Source organism: Oncorhynchus masou, chromosome 24 (genome assembly GCF_036934945.1).
Source record: "Oncorhynchus masou masou isolate Uvic2021 chromosome 24, UVic_Omas_1.1, whole genome shotgun sequence".
NCBI lineage: Eukaryota > Metazoa > Chordata > Actinopteri > Salmoniformes > Salmonidae > Oncorhynchus > Oncorhynchus masou.
The window spans coordinates 108,202,893-108,220,120 of NC_088235.1; the positions used below are offsets into that span (position 1 = coordinate 108,202,893).

Sequence of the window (17,228 nt, forward strand, 5' to 3'; positions counted from 1 at the left end):
AGCTTGGCTGGACTGTTTCTGGGTTAGCTTGGCTGGACTGTTTCTGGGTTAGCTTGGCAGGACTTTTTCTGGGTTAGCTTGGCTGGACTGTTTCTGGGTTAGCTTGGCTGGACTGTTTCTGGGTTAGCTTGGCTGGACTGTTTCTGGGTTAGCTTGGCTGTTTCTGGGTTAGCTTGGCTGGACTGTTTCTCCAATAGCCATTCTACTTCCACTGGGTGATTTGTATGTGAAATCAGTTATGTTTGTTTTATAGTGTGTATTCATCCAGGTTACTTTTGTTTGCAGATGTCTTTCTGTTTTCTGTATCGTTTGTCCTTCCTACAGTATTTAGGTAGGGGTCGGGAATCTAGCATGGATAGAATTATGATCATAGGAAAGGGAGGGCTGGTTGAGGTGGGTATGAATATTAGATGGGTTGAGGTGGGTATGAATATTAGATGGGTTGAGGTGGGTATGAATATGAGATGGGTTGAGGTGGGTATGAATATGAGATGGGTTGAGGTGGGTATGAATATGAGATGGGTTGAGGTGGGTATGAATATGAGATGGGTTGAGGTGGGTATGAATATGAGATGGGTTGAGGTGGGTATGAATATGAGATGGGCTGAGGTGGGTATGGTCTATGAGATGGGTTGAGGTGGGTGTGGTTATGAGATGGGTTGAGGTGGGTATGCCCTCTCAGACATACTGAGGGGGCTCGCTTCCCTAAACACGCCCCAGTGCTCAAATAAACAAGTTAAATAGCAGCAAGAACCATTGTGTGTGTGTGTGTGTGTGTGTGTGTGCATGTGCGTGTGCGTGCGTGCGTGCGTGCGTACCCTAAATGAACAGAGATCAGCAACACGTTACATTCCTCCCTTCTGGCTGGCACTGTGTCAGCTAATCAAGACCAGGTTAGTGCAACACCCTAATGTTTCCCCCCTCCCCTCAGTCTTCAGGGGTTTTAGGTCCCCTTTTTCCTCTTTCTCTCCCTCAATTGGACCTGTCCTCTCTCTCTCTTTATTTATTTATTTATCTCTGTCATAGGTCATGGTTGCTCTCTGGGAGCCGGGGAAAGTTACAGGCTTTGATAATGTGGCAAACCTGATTTTATAGGCTGCGTATAGAGACTGAAATAGGGGTGTGAAGGTAGAGAGAGAGACTGGGATGGTGAGATGATGGTAGAGGACAATGGAGAAAGGGAGAGTCGGCGTGAGGTAGAGAGAAAGACTGGGATGGTGAGATGATGGTAGAGGACAATGGAGAAAGGGAGAGTCGGCGTGAGGTAGAGAGAGAGACTGGGATGGTGAGATGATGGTAGAGGACAATGGAGAAAGGGAGAGTCGGCGTGAGGTAGAGAGAGAGACTGGGATGGTGAGATGATGGTAGAGGACAATGGAGAAAGGGAGAGTCGGAGTGAGGTAGAGAGAGAGAATGGGATGGTGAGATGATGGTAGAGGACAATGGAGAAAGGGAGAGTCGGCGTGAGGTAGAGAGAGAGACTGGGATGGTGAGATGATGGTAGAGAACAATGGAGAAAGGGAGAGTCGGCGTGAGGTAGAGAGAGAGACTGGGATGGTGAGATGATGGTAGAGAACAATGGAGAAAGGGAGAGTCGGCGTGAGGTAGAGAGAGAGACTGGGATGGTGAGATGATGGTAGAGGACAATGGAGAAAGGGAGAGTCGGCGTGAGGTAGAGAGAGAGACTGGGATGGTGAGATGATGGTAGAGGACAATGGAGAAAGGGAGAGTCGGCGTGAGGTAGAGAGAGAGACTGGGATGGTGAGATGATGGTAGAGGACAATGGAGAAAGGGAGAGTCGGCGTGAGGTAGAGAGAGAGACTGGGATGGTGAGATGATGGTAGAGGACAATGGAGAAAGGGAGAGTCGGCGTGAGGTAGAGAGAGAGACTGGGATGGTGAGATGATGGTAGAGAACAATGGAGAAAGGGAGAGTCGGCGTGAGGTAGAGAGAGAGACTGGGATGGTGAGATGATGGTAGAGGACAATGGAGAAAGGGAGAGTCGGCGTGAGGTAGAGAGAGAGACTGGGATGGTGAGATGATGGTAGAGGACAATGGAGAAAGGGAGAGTCGGCGTGAGGTAGAGAGAGAGACTGGGATGGTGAGATGATGGTAGAGAACAATGGAGAAAGGGAGAGTCGGCGTGAGGTAGAGAGAGAGACTGGGATGGTGAGATGATGGTAGAGGACAATGGAGAAAGGGAGAGTCGGCGTGAGGTAGAGAGAGAGACTGGGATGGTGAGATGATGGTAGAGGACAATGGAGAAAGGGAGAGTCGGCGTGAGGTAGAGAGAGAGACTGGGATGGTGAGATGATGGTAGAGGACAATGGAGAAAGGGAGAGTCGGAGTGAGGTAGAGAGAGAGACTGGGATGGTGAGATGATGGTAGAGGACAATGGAGAAAGGGAGAGTCGGAGTGAGAGGTCTAGACAAACGAAGAGTGAGTTAGAGGGGCATTTAAAGAGAGGTAGAGACTGTGAGATAGAGGTGCATTTAAAGATAGGTAGAGCCTGAGATAGAGGGGCATTTAAAGAGAGGTAGAGCCTGAGAGATAGAGGGGCATTTAAAGAGAGGTAGAGACTGAGATAGAGGGGCATTTAAAGAGAGGTAGAGACTGAGAGATAGAGGGGCATTTAAAGAGAGGTAGAGACTGAGAGATAGAGGGGCGTTTAAAGAGAGGTAGAGACTGTGAGATAGAGGGGCGTTTAAAGAGAGGTAGAGACTGTGAGATAGAGGGGCATTTAAAGAGAGGTAGAGACTGTGAGATAGAGGGGCATTTAAAGAGAGGTAGAGACTGTGAGATAGAGGGGCGTTTAAAGAGAGGTAGAGCCTGAGATAGAGGGGCATTTAAAGAGAGGTAGAGCCTGAGATAGAGGGGCGTTTAAAGAGAGGTAGAGACTGTGAGATAGAGGGGCGTTTAAAGAGAGGTAGAGACTGTGAGATAGAGGGGCATTTAAAGAGAGGTAGAGCCTGAGATAGAGGGGCGTTTAAAGAGAGGTAGAGACTGTGAGATAGAGGGGCATTTAAAGAGAGGTAGAGACTGTGAGATAGAGGGGCATTTAAAGAGAGGTAGAGACTGTGAGATAGAGGGGCATTTAAAGAGAGGTAGAGACTGAATTGGAGAGACATTTAAAGAGAGGTAGAGAGGCATTTAAAGAGAGGTAGAGACTGAATTGGAGGGACATTTAAAGAGGGGTAGAGACTGTGAATTGGAGGGGCATTTAAAGAGAGGTAGAGACTGAGTAAAAGATAACATGTGTGCAGTGAATAAAGGTATGTTTAATACCAGGTCTGGGGCTGAACTCATGGGGGAGGAGGGAGACGTAGTTAAACATGTTACACAGGTGGCTTATTAAACACGTTGGATCTGAGGTACCAGGCCCTGGACTGGGGTGGACTGGGGAGGACTGGGGTGGGCTGGACTGGGGTGGGCTGGGCTGGGCTGGACTGGGGAGGACTGGGGTGGGCTGGACTGGGGTGGACTGGGCTGGACTGGGGTGGACTGGGCTGGGCTGGACTGGGGTGGACTGGGCTGGACTGGGGTGGACTGGACTGGGCTGGACTGGGGTGGACTGGACTGGGCTGGACTGGGGTGGACTGGGGTATGCTGGGGTGGACTGCTGGACTGGGGTAGGCTGGGGTGGACTGGACTGGACTGGGGTAGGCTGGGGTGGACTGGGGTAGGCTGGGGTGGACTGCTGGACTGGGGTAGGCTGGGGTGGACTGGGGTAGACTGGGGTGGACTGGGGTAGACTGGGGTGGACTGGGGTAGACTGGGGTGGACTGGGGTAGACTGGGGTGGACTGGACTGGGGTAGGCTGGGGTGGACTGGGGTAGACTGGGGTGGACTGGACTGGGGTAGGCTGGGGTGGACTGGGGTAGACTGGGGTGGACTGGGGTAGACTGGGGTGGACTGGGGTAGACTGGGGTGGACTGGACTGGGGTAGGCTGGGGTGGACTGGGGTAGACTGGGGTGGACTGGACTGGGGTAGGCTGGGGTGGACTGGGGTAGGCTGGGGTGGACTGGGGTAGACTGGGGTGGACTGGGGTGGACTGGGGTGGACTGGGGTGGACTGGGGTAGGCTGGGGTAGACTGGACTGGGGTAGACTGGGGTGGACTGGGGTGGACTGGGGTAGACTGGGGTGGACTGGACTGGGGTAGACTGGGGTGGACTGGGGTGGACTGGGGTAGACTGGGGTGGACTGGACTGGACTGGGGTAGACTGGGGTGGACTGGACTGGGGTAGGCTGGGGTAGGCTGGGGTAGACTGGGGTAGACTGGGGTAGACTGGACTGGGGTAGGCTGGGGTGGACTGGGGTAGACTGGGGTGGACTGGACTGGGGTAGGCTGGGGTGGACTGGGGTAGACTGGGGTGGACTGGACTGGGGTAGGCTGGGGTGGACTGGGGTAGACTGGGGTGGACTGGACTGGGGTAGGCTGGGGTGGACTGGGGTAGACTGGGGTGGACTGGACTGGACTGGGGTAGGCTGGGTGGGGCGGATTATATTGGGCTGGGCTGGACTGGACCGGATTAGGGTGAACTGGAATAGGGTTGCTCGGGGTGGTGCGTGGTGGTGGGGTGGGGTTGGGTAGGATGGACTGGGGTGGGGTTGGGTAGGGTGGACTGGGGTTGGGTTGGGTAGGGTGGACTGGGGTTGGGTTGGGTAGGGTGGACTGGGGTGGGGTTGGGTAGGGTGGACTGGGGTTGGGTTGGGTAAGGTGGACTGGGGTTGGGTTGGGTAGGGTGGACTGGGGTGGGGTTGGGTAGGGTAGACTGGGGTGGACTGGACTGGGGTAGGCTGGGGTGGACTGGGGTAGACTGGGGTGGACTGGACTGGGGTAGGCTGGGGTGGACTGGGGTAGACTGGGGTGGACTGGACTGGACTGGGGTAGGCTGGGTGGGGCGGATTATATTGGGCTGGGCTGGACTGGACTGGGGTAGGCTGGGGTGGACTGGACTGGGGTAGGCTGGGGTGGACTGGACTGGACTGGGGTAGGCTGGGGTGGACTGGGGTAGACTGGGGTGGACTGGGGTAGACTGGGGTGGACTGGGGTAGACTGGGGTAGACTGGGGTGGACTGGGGTAGACTGGGGTGGACTGGGGTAGACTGGACTGGGGTAGGCTGGGGTGGACTGGGGTAGACTGGGGTGGACTGGACTGGGGTAGGCTGGGGTGGACTGGGGTAGACTGGGGTGGACTGGGGTAGACTGGGGTGGACTGGGGTAGACTGGGGTGGACTGGACTGGGGTAGGCTGGGGTGGACTGGGGTAGACTGGGGTGGACTGGGGTAGACTGGGGTGGACTGGGGTAGACTGGGGTGGACTGGACTGGGGTAGGCTGGGGTGGACTGGGGTAGGCTGGGGTGGACTGGGGTAGACTGGGGTGGACTGGGGTGGACTGGACTGGACTGGGGTAGGCTGGGGTGGACTGGGGTAGACTGGGGTGGACTGGGGTAGACTGGGGTGGACTGGACTGGGGTAGGCTGGGGTGGACTGGGGTAGACTGGGGTGGACTGGACTGGGGTAGGCTGGGGTGGACTGGGGTAGACTGGGGTGGACTGGGGTGGACTGGGGTAGACTGGGGTGGACTGGACTGGGGTAGGCTGGGGTGGACTGGGGTAGACTGGGGTGGACTGGGGTAGACTGGGGTGGACTGGGGTAGACTGGGGTGGACTGGACTGGGGTAGGCTGGGGTGGACTGGGGTAGGCTGGGGTGGACTGGGGTAGACTGGGGTGGACTGGACTGGGGTAGGCTGGGGTGGACTGGGGTAGGCTGGGGTGGACTGGGGTAGACTGGGGTGGACTGGGGTAGACTGGGGTGGACTGGACTGGGGTGGACTGGGGTGGACTGGGGTAGGCTGGGGTAGACTGGGGTAGACTGGACTGGGGTAGACTGGGGTGGACTGGGGTGGACTGGGGTAGACTGGGGTGGACTGGACTGGGGTAGACTGGGGTGGACTGGGGTAGACTGGGGTGGACTGGACTGGACTGGGGTAGACTGGGGTGGACTGGACTGGGGTAGGCTGGGGTAGGCTGGGGTAGACTGGGGTAGACTGGGGTAGACTGGACTGGGGTAGGCTGGGGTGGACTGGGGTAGACTGGGGTGGACTGGACTGGGGTAGGCTGGGGTGGACTGGGGTAGACTGGGGTGGACTGGACTGGGGTAGGCTGGGGTGGACTGGGGTAGACTGGGGTGGACTGGACTGGGGTAGGCTGGGGTGGACTGGGGTAGACTGGGGTGGACTGGACTGGACTGGGGTAGGCTGGGTGGGGCGGATTATATTGGGCTGGGCTGGACTGGACCGGATTAGGGTGAACTGGAATAGGGTTGCTCGGGTGGTGCGTGGTGGTGGGGTGGACTGGGGTGGGGTTGGGTAGGATGGACTGGGGTGGGGTTGGGTAGGGTGGACTGGGGTTGGGTTGGGTAGGGTGGACTGGGGTTGGGTTGGGTAGGGTGGACTGGGGTGGGGTTGGGTAGGGTGGACTGGGGTTGGGTTGGGTAAGGTGGACTGGGGTTGGGTTGGGTATGGGTGGACTGGGGTGGGGTTGGGTAGGGTAGACTGGGGTGGACTGGACTGGGGTAGGCTGGGGTGGACTGGGGTAGACTGGGGTGGACTGGACTGGGGTAGGCTGGGGTGGACTGGGGTAGACTGGGGTGGACTGGACTGGACTGGGGTAGGCTGGGTGGGGCGGATTATATTGGGCTGGGCTGGACTGGACTGGGGTAGGCTGGGGTGGACTGGACTGGGGTAGGCTGGGGTGGACTGGACTGGACTGGGGTAGGCTGGGGTGGACTGGGGTAGACTGGGGTGGACTGGACTGGACTGGGGTAGGCTGGGTGGGGCGGATTATATTGGGCTGGGCTGGACTGGACTGGGGTAGGCTGGGGTGGACTGGACTGGGGTAGGCTGGGGTGGACTGGACTGGACTGGGGTAGACTGGGGTGGACTGGGGTAGACTGGGGTGGACTGGGGTAGACTGGGGTGGACTGGGGTAGACTGGGGTGGACTGGGGTAGACTGGGGTGGACTGGACTGGGGTAGGCTGGGGTGGACTGGGGTAGACTGGGGTGGACTGGACTGGGGTAGGCTGGGGTGGACTGGGGTAGACTGGGGTGGACTGGGGTAGACTGGGGTAGACTGGGGTGGACTGGACTGGGGTAGGCTGGGGTGGACTGGGGTAGACTGGGGTGGACTGGGGTGGACTGGGGTAGACTGGGGTGGACTGGACTGGGGTAGGCTGGGGTGGACTGGGGTAGGCTGGGGTGGACTGGGGTAGACTGGGGTGGACTGGGGTGGACTGGACTGGACTGGGGTAGGCTGGGGTGGACTGGGGTAGACTGGGGTGGACTGGGGTAGACTGGGGTGGACTGGACTGGGGTAGGCTGGGGTGGACTGGGGTAGACTGGGGTGGACTGGAGTGGGGTAGGCTGGGGTGGACTGGGGTAGACTGGGGTGGACTGGGGTAGACTGGGGTGGACTGGGGTAGACTGGGGTGGACTGGGGTAGACTGGGGTGGACTGGACTGGGGTGGACTGGGGTGGACTGGGGTGGACTGGGGTAGGCTGGGGTGGACTGGGGTAGACTGGGGTGGACTGGGGTAGACTGGGGTGGACTGGGGTAGACTGGGGTGGACTGGGGTAGACTGGGGTAGACTGGGGTAGACTGGGGTGGACTGGGGTAGACTGGGGTGGACTGGGGTAGACTGGGGTGGACTGGGGTAGACTGGGGTGGACTGGGGTGGACTGGGGTAGACTGGGGTGGACTGGGGTAGACTGGGGTGGACTGGGGTAGACTGGGGTGGACTGGGGTAGGCTGGGGTGGACTGGACTGGACTGGGGTAGGCTGGGGTGGACTGGGGTAGACTGGGGTGGACTGGGGTAGACTGGGGTGGACTGGGGTAGACTGGGGTGGACTGGGGTAGACTGGGGTGGACTGGGGTAGACTGGGGTGGACTGGGGTAGACTGGGGTGGACTGGACTGGGGTAGGCTGGGGTGGACTGGGGTAGACTGGGGTGGACTGGACTGGGGTAGGCTGGGGTGGACTGGGGTAGACTGGGGTGGACTGGGGTAGACTGGGGTGGACTGGGGTAGACTGGGGTGGACTGGACTGGGGTAGGCTGGGGTGGACTGGGGTAGACTGGGGTGGACTGGGGTAGACTGGGGTGGACTGGACTGGGGTGGACTGGGGTGGACTGGGGTAGGCTGGGGTGGACTGGGGTAGACTGGGGTGGACTGGACTGGGGTGGACTGGGGTGGACTGGGGTAGGCTGGGGTGGACTGGGGTAGACTGGGGTGGACTGGACTGGGGTAGGCTGGGGTGGACTGGGGTAGGCTGGGGTGGACTGGGGTAGACTGGGGTGGACTGGACTGGGGTGGACTGGGGTGGACTGGGGTGGACTGGGGTAGGCTGGGGTAGACTGGGGTAGACTGGACTGGGGTAGACTGGGGTGGACTGGGGTGGACTGGGGTAGACTGGGGTGGACTGGACTGGGGTAGACTGGGGTGGACTGGGGTGGACTGGGGTAGACTGGGGTGGACTGGACTGGACTGGGGTAGACTGGGGTGGACTGGACTGGGGTAGGCTGGGGTAGGCTGGGGTAGACTGGGGTAGACTGGGGTAGACTGGACTGGGGTAGGCTGGGGTGGACTGGGGTAGACTGGGGTGGACTGGACTGGGGTAGGCTGGGGTGGACTGGGGTAGACTGGGGTGGACTGGACTGGGGTAGGCTGGGGTGGACTGGGGTGGACTGGACTGGACTGGGGTAGGCTGGGTGGGGCGGATTATATTGGGCTGGGCTGGACTGGACCGGATTAGGGTGAACTGGAATAGGGTTGCTCGGGGTGGTGCGTGGTGGTGGGGTGGACTGGGGTGGGGTTGGGTAGGATGGACTGGGGTGGGGTTGGGTAGGGTGGACTGGGGTTGGGTTGGGTAGGGTGGACTGGGGTTGGGTTGGGTAGGGTGGACTGGGGTGGGGTTGGGTAGGGTGGACTGGGGTTGGGTTGGGTAGGGTGGACTGGGGTGGGGTTGGGTAGGGTGGACTGGGGTGGGGTTGGGTAGGGTGGACTGGGGTGGGGTTGGGTAAGGTGGACTGGGGTGGGGTTGGGTAGGGTGGACTGGGGTGGGGTTGGGTAGGGTGGACTGGGGTGGGGTTGGGTAGGGTGGACTGGGGTGGGGTTGGGTAGGGTGGGTTGGGTAGGGTGGACTGGGGTGGGGTTGGGTAGGGTGGGGTGGGTTTGGGTAGGGTGGGTTGGGTAGGGTGGACTGGGGTGGACTGGGGTTGGGTGGAGTGGGGTGGGGTAGGGTTGACTGGGGTGGGGTTGGGTAGGGTGGACTGGGGTGGGGTGGACTGGGGTTGGGTTGGGTAGGGTGGACTGGGGTGGACTGGGGTGGGGTGGGGTTTGGTAGGGTGGACTGGACTAGACTGTGATTAACACCCTGTCTCCATGTTACAAACACAGTACAGCACGATCACCATCCAGAGTCATGATGTTGTCATGTTCAGATGGGATTCACCATGAGTCACCTGAGGAACGCTGGTGTGTTTTTGATTTTTTACAGCATTATGACACCAAGTGTCCCATGGGATGTCCTGACTTTGCCATCGATGGCGATGAAGAGGACACTGCTAACAAGTAAGGCTCTGATTTAGAATATGCCGATGCCGATAGAGTCCCAGTATACTGTAGTTTGAATATGTCTGATATCTGACATGTATCTATGTATTAATCCCTCTTCATCCTCCTATCATACCAATGCTGCCCTCCAGTGGTTTAGTCCTAAAGTACACTTATTGCATTTTGATCATAGCCTCTTGGACAGATCAATATTCATGAAATGATCATTGATCTGATGAAATATTTGCAGGCTTATTTATTTAATTATTTATATACAGAATTGATTTGTGTATTTTCTGAATTTTATGTAGTCATTGATTTGCGGATTCATTTGCTGAATTTTAATTTGCTGATTTGATTTCCTGATACATTTTTTCTAATGTAATTTTCTCACCTTGAGGATCTCGTCTGAGGACAGTGTGGAGGTGGCATCTTACACAGAGGACAGCGACGAATCCTATTCGTTGGAGCTGGACACAGACTCCTCCCACACGGGCCAGATGAACCTATTGGAGGAGATCCTGGACTCTCTGAGCACCACCAGCACAGAGCACGGCAAACTCAGCGCCGCCAAGAGCCTGGACTTCAGTTCAATGGACAACATCAACTACAAGGCAACGGTAAGAGAAATACCTGTAACATCTAAACCACACAAATCAAACCCAGATACATACAGTAGATCGACAGAGCCTGGACGCCTTGGACAATATTGACTATGAGGCACCGGTAAGTGAAAAAGTTTGTATATCTAAACCACTCTCTGTGTGTATCTGTGTTCTAGAACACGTCCAACCCTGTCAGTGAGAGCAACCTGCCCCAGGTGTGTACTAGTGGCAGTGGTGTGGTGGGGAGAGGAGGTGTTGGAGGAGGAGAACAGGGAGGGGGCTGGCAGGATGATGGTGCCCTCCACGGGAAGCACCTGCCCCCCTCCCCACGTAGACAGCCCGGCAAGATGAGCCTCAAGAGGCAGAAGCATATCCTCTCAACATCCTCTCCACCCGTAATAGCTCCAGCCTCAGAGCAGGACAACCAGGTCCCCAATCTCCAGCCCAAGACCCAGGCCCCTCAGACCAAGGCCCAGCATAAAATCCAACCTAATCACCAGGCCCTTTATGACACACCCGCTATCTGTCTCTCTCAGCTCTGTCCAGAGGCGTCTTCGCTCCCCACACCTCCATCACCATCCCTGGGAGACCACCACATCTCATTCAACCGGTCTCCATCACCATCCCTGGGAGACCACCACATCTCATCCAACCGATCTCCAGCACCATCCCTGGGAGACCACCACATCTCATCCAACCGGTCTCCAGCACCAACTCGTGCCTCCACATGCAATCCTCCACTGGCAACACACACACCACCGCTAACCCACACTAGAGAGTCCCCAAACCCCCAGTTGCTCAGCCCTGAGTCCAAACCCCAGACCACCTCCAGCATCCTGCGGAGGAAGGTGCTGTCCAAGGAAACGATGAGGCAGTACCAGGACAAGAGTCTCCAGAGTCAGGGCAGCAAGAACCGAGAGAGTCTGGGGAAGGCCAGGCAGCCTTCAGTGCTGGTGCCCTGGGAGAGAGAGAGCCCAGAGGAGATGGGTCAGGAAGAGCAGCTGGGGCAAGAACAGGACAGGGTCTCGGGGGCAGATGTCCAGGAGAAAGGACTTCTGGAGGAGATAGATTCCATGTGTCATCTCGGCTCAGACTTTCAGACCAGCCTACAACTGTCCCAGGTCAACTGCAAAAACAACAACACACATGCTAATACCCATTACAACAACCACAGCCACAGCAAAGCCACAGACAAGTCTTGAGACAGAAGCAGGGACAGGGACAAGGAACAGGAGTGGTTGAGGTAGAAGTTGCCTCTAACCACAGATCTACAATCAGACTGCCCTCCTCAAATCCTAACCACTGAGGGAAGAAATGCAAAAACAGACCTTGGACCGCAGGAAGTCAAAAACAGACCAGGAAGTCGCCGTGACACTGCCAGGCAACTGGAGATGATGCGTGTGTTCGCCCTGATACGACTCTTTGACTTACCCTTGTTTTTATCCCCTCTTCCTGCCAAGTTTAGGGGTCTGAGTTGAAGACCGGTCATCTTGGTTCTCTTTCTAACCTGCTACAGAATTCAAACAAACCGTCTAATAAATGAAACAAAGACTTACCACGTAAACAAAGACTGACCGTGTAAACAAACTGACCGTGTAAACAAACTGACCGTGTAAACAAAGACTTACCACGTAAACAAAGACTGACCGTGTAAACACAGACTGACCGTGTAAACACAGACTGACCGTGTAAACACAGACTGACCGTGTAAACAAAGGGAAAATATGTGGTGGATTTTAACTCACGTGAAATGGTACATATTACTCATTTACATGGTACTAAAAGATGTGTGTTTTAGTTAATAGAGAAGACATTTAGTTTCCCTCAGATCTGAAAGTATTGTAAAGACACAAAGTAACCCCCACCCCCGACCTAAGTAACAGTTCCGTTGTATAGTTGCCTAACACGATGCCTTAAACAGAGCTGTGATTTGCTTTTGGCACGGCTCAGTCTTAAAATGTCTAATATATATTTATAGCTGTTACTTTTGGAAATGTTTGATCTGCTTAGATCCACTGTCACATGTCATGAATGTGGAAAAATGGACAGCTTTTTCACCGCACGTAAAGATAGTCAAGGTAGTTTAATATATGTTGCTCCATTTAGTCTCTTTAGAGATGTATGGTTCTCAGGATGCTCCTGTTAGTCAGGACATAAAGGAGAAGAGGAGCTGTGTAAACCCATGATAGGAATAAATAGACAATCCTTTCTCTCCATCTCTCTCTCCATCTCTCTCTCTGTTTCTCTCCCTCTCTCTCTGTTTCTCTCCATCTCTCTCTCTGTTTCTCTCTATCTCTCTCTCTGTTTCTCTCCCTCTCTCTCTGTTTCTCTCCATCTCTCTCTCTGTTTCTCTCTATCTCTCTTTCTGTTTCTCTCCATCTCTCTCTGTTTCTCTCCATCTCTCTCTCTGTTTCTCTCCATCTCTCTCTCCGTTTCTCTCCATCTCTCTTTCTGTTTCTCTCCCTCTCTCTCTGTTTCTCTCCATCTCTCTCTCTGTTTCTCTCCATCTCTCTCTCTGTTTCTCTCCATCTCTCTTTCTGTTTCTCTATGTCTCTCTTTGTTTCTCTCCTTCTCTCCACTTCTTCCTGCTCGCCTTCATTCACCTTTCCTTGCTCACCATCTTATTACATATCTTTCCATTCTCCTCTCTCTTCCGTCCTTCCCCCTGGTTTTTGGTGCTGACAGCTAAAATGGAGGCTGACAGCTAAAATGGAGGCTGACAGCTAAAATGGAGGCTGGCAGCTAAAATGGAGGCTGGCAGCTAAAATGGAGGCTGGCAGCTAAAATGGAGGCTGGCAGCTAAAATGGAGGCTGGCAGCTAAAATGGAGGCCAGTAGAGTTGAGTGCTTTAGGTGGAGTGAGATTTCACAAACTAAAATCGTTGCTATGTGCGCACACCAAATGAAATGCAAGCTTTCTCCTTAACACTGAGGTGACGCTTTCACACTGTGTTTTACCAGAAGGCTTGAGATGATTGTAGAAGGATAACGAAGCAATACGGCTCTCTTCAGAGAGTATGGACAGATGTCTGAAGTGATTTAAAAAAAAAAAAATCTCCCATGGAGAGAATGCAAGCCCTTTGGGTAATGTCCAGAGGTTGTGACCACTCACTATATTACCACTATAGTACATACAGACAGAAGGAATTATTTTCCAGTGCTTGTTTGTGGTCATGTTATGATGATGAGTTTAGCCAGTTTTCTCTAGTGCTGTTGGGTGTGCCAGTTTAGCGGTAGCTCCCTCCCTGACTGCTGGGCTGTGCTGACGATGAGGCTGTAAAGTGTTCGCCGTGGTTCTGAGAAGTCCCTCGTCTCAGCTATTCATTTGGATTTGAAAGGGCCTGTGTACAATTTGTTGGCCTGTTTTATTTCACTCCCCAAAATATTACCTATTTGGACAGTTTTGAAGTTTGAAAGCTGTCAATATACTATGCAAAAAAAACAAAAAAAAACATTTAAAGTTTCCAAATTCTGAATAGATTTTTACTTTACCACTATTCCTGAATTGTAATCAGATCAGATGATTGATAATCATATTTGTAAATCCATTGATTAACTGATGGTTTCATTAGATCGTCTGTCATTTGGCCAAAATGCGTGTTTGTGTGTAAGAATGAAGGGCGTGCCTTACAGTATATGAGTAATACTCCGTGTGGTCAACACAAGGTGTTCGGGAGAAAATGCCATTGTTAATGTGTCTTTAAGCTGCTATATGTAACTTTTTGGGTGACCTGACAAATTTCAGAGTTATAGATCTGTCGTTCTCATTGAAAGCCAGTCTTAGAAGCGGTAGATCTGTTCTATGTGCTCTATTTCTATGCTTAGTTTATGGGTCTTTTACTTTTTCAATTTTGTACACCAGCTTCAAACAGCTGAAAATAAATTTTTTTGGTTATTGAAAAGATATTTCACAGCGGTTTAGATGGTATGATGATTCTCTATACAATACTTGGTTGTTTTGTCATGAACTGTTAGAATTTTAGGAACCAGGAAATGGAGGAATGATTTCCGCGTAGTGGATCTTTTAAAAGAGGTCAAGTCCTCTCAACATTTCAATAGCTGTTGTCTGCAGTGTTTCTGCATGTAAAACCACTGGCCCACTCGGTGATGAGACTCAGAGATTAAACCACATCCTTAAATGTATGTTGTTAGTTCTTTAACCTATGAAACATAGAGTCTAGTAGATCAAATAGGTTGAAATGTCATTCTATCTCTGTTTTCCATGTTTATAAACAAGCTTAGCTTACTGTGTGTGCTGGTAGTGTTTTTCTCTTTGCTAGTATTTCAATGATCTTTCTGACTGAGTTCACAAAATAGAGAATGATCTTGCTATTTCTTTGTTGGAAGATGTTCTCTGTGTAGTTCTATTTCAAGCTTTGTTTCAGAATGATGAAATATTATTTTAAATGATTGGACATGTTTTTTTCCCCTGATTACAGTATTTTAAAATGAGCCTGATAATATATAGTATATTGTATCATGATTCACAGAACAAACACCTAAAATGTTATTGTTGTTAGATCTTATTTTGGGGGAAAGAGGCGTTTTTGTATAATTTAAAACAAGGTGTTAAAAACTCAAACCATTTTCCATCCAGTCACTCACTAAAGCATGTTACAGTATTTCAGTTCATGAGGTGGCAGAAATTCTTGCAATTAATTGACTTTATTTTTCAGTTTTTTGTTATACATGTATATATGAATGATGTCTTTTTAAATTCAAAATGTTTTAATTTTTTTCCCTTCAAAATATTACCCGAGCTCTGCTAATCTTATTTAGTTGTTGAATGGTTCTTTTCTTCTTCTTTTTGTTTGTTAATCAAATCTAATGGAGAGAAAGAAAGACGGTTGTCAGGTCCGGTAGTATTGTCCAATATCCTTGCCTTGCAAACATGGTGTTGAAATACTGTACTTAGTAGTTATTTTATTATCAAACTGAATTTATTTCTCATGTACTCCATGACTACTGTATTTAACTGCTGTGGATTGTGATTGGTTTACTTGAGCTTGTCTTCCTAACACAGTCGGCAAGGAATCCTGTGTGGCTGATTATCAGTGTACTGAGCAGCTGGTATTTGTATGACTGAATGTCTGGTGACTGTCTCACTACTTACATGCTGATGCAGAAGAAAACAGGATAAAAGCTGACAGCTTCTATTCTCTTATGATTACATTTTCCCCTTTTCCTAATACCCATGTGGTATTAAAGATCAAAACCACTGATTGTCAAGAAAACTAACGGAGGCATATCGCTTGTCTTGTAAAACATCCATTTGGTGACTGACAGTATTGAGAGGGACACAGTTCATTCATTCACCTTGTTCACTGGTCCCTAGACATGGTACTGTAATGATTTGAATATGCCGTGTATAACCTACTGAAGTCTAGTGTGTACAAACTTACTTGACATGGTACTGTAACTTACTTGTATGTTCTCAATGCAGAGAAGAAAACAACATATAGGTGAATTTAACATGCTGTGGACTGAGTGGTGCAACTCTACCCACTGTATCCACTGTGAACTTAAACATTCATTATGTTCATGTATATGCAACATTTTCCTGTATTCCATTTTCAAGTCTATCTCAATAAACAATAATACGAAAGATCAGTGCAATTCTATTCTCCTTTTAATGAAAGTTGATTATTTACCTCAAAATGACATTTAGAAGCTGTAGACATATCAGGCAACACCATTAACCTATGACTGCTGTTTGCTAGGAGTGGGAAGGGATTGGCAACTCCAGATCTGACAATCTGCTCACTTCACTCTCCTCTTGTCCTTGAGGTTTCTCAACAGTGAACACATTGCCATTGTCATACCCAGTATGGAGTCTTCTGTGGCTGTGGTGGCCATAGTGAAGTGCTCCTTTAGGGTCCAGCTGCAGGACACTGTGGTGCCCTACGATAACCACTTCTGGTGCTCGTCTGTGAGGGATCGATGATCAGAGCGGAGCTTCTTGTGTTCGATCAGTGTCTCTCCAGTTGGCACAATACTCTGTTGCCCAGTACTCTGATGCTCCGCTGTAAGTGTCCCCATCACTGCAGGCATTGATTTGATAGCTCAGGGTGACACGTTGAGGTCTCAGTGTGGAGGCTGTCGCACAGCTGGGTGTTCAGGTCCAAGAGCTTTCTGGACAGTACTTTGGTCTCCTTGGCCATCCGGTTAGCATTGCTGCTTTGAGGCTCCAGGAGGGCACTGAAGTCACTTCTCCAGGAGGCTGACACTCGAAGGAGGAAACAGCGATATAGAGGCCGGCGTGTGAGATACCTGACGAGAGTACGTCAGAGAGTGGATAAATCGCCTCTACCCTCCGTTCTATTGGCGAACGTTCAATCACTGGAGAGTGAACTGGATGAGCTTGGTTTAAGACTATCCTATCAATCTGAATAACTGTAATATTCTATGTTTCTCCGAGTCTTGGCTGAACAAGGACATGGTAAATATAAATATAGCTATACATCGGAATGACAGAGTAGTGGTGTCGGGGGAAAACTAAAACAGGAAGTACCAGTGACTCTTGATACAGAAGTGGTCTGATGATGGTTGCTAAGCTACAGGGATGTTTCTCTAGCACAGACTGGAATATGTTCCGGGATTCATCTGATGGCATTGAGGAGTTTACCACATCACTCACCGACTTCATTAATAAGTGCATCGATGACGTCTTCCCCGCAGTGACCGTACGTACATATCCCAACCAGAAGCCATGGATTACAGACAACATCCTCACTGAGCTAAAGGCTAGAGCTGACGCTTTTAAGGTGTGGGACACTAATCCGGATGCAGTGTTTGCAAACTATCACGGATTACAAAAGGGAAACCCTAGCGTGAGCAGTCCAGTGACGCGAGCCTACCAGACGAGTGAAATAACTTCTATGTTCACTTCAAAGCTAGCAACACTGAATACCAGCTGTTCCGGACAACTGTGTGGTCATGCTCGCCGTAGTCAATGTGACTAAGTCCTTCAAACAGGTTAGTATTCACAGGGCCAGACAGATTACCAGG

The 17,228-nt window shown here is 52.1% G+C and overlaps 1 protein-coding gene across 1 annotated transcript in view; it reads left to right on the forward strand.

The window, feature by feature from the left end:
* Positions 1-15,828, forward strand: part of LOC135513222 (DENN domain-containing protein 1B-like) — a 272,795-nt gene extending 256,967 nt beyond the window's left edge. The window contains exons 21-23 of the mRNA XM_064936030.1: positions 9,561-9,634; positions 10,017-10,236; positions 10,398-15,828. Coding sequence (XP_064792102.1) covers positions 9,561-9,634; positions 10,017-10,236; positions 10,398-11,423 — 1,320 coding nt within the window. The 3' untranslated portion in view covers positions 11,424-15,828. The remainder of the gene's footprint in view (positions 1-9,560; positions 9,635-10,016; positions 10,237-10,397) is intronic.
* Positions 15,829-17,228: the final 1,400 nt, after the last annotated feature.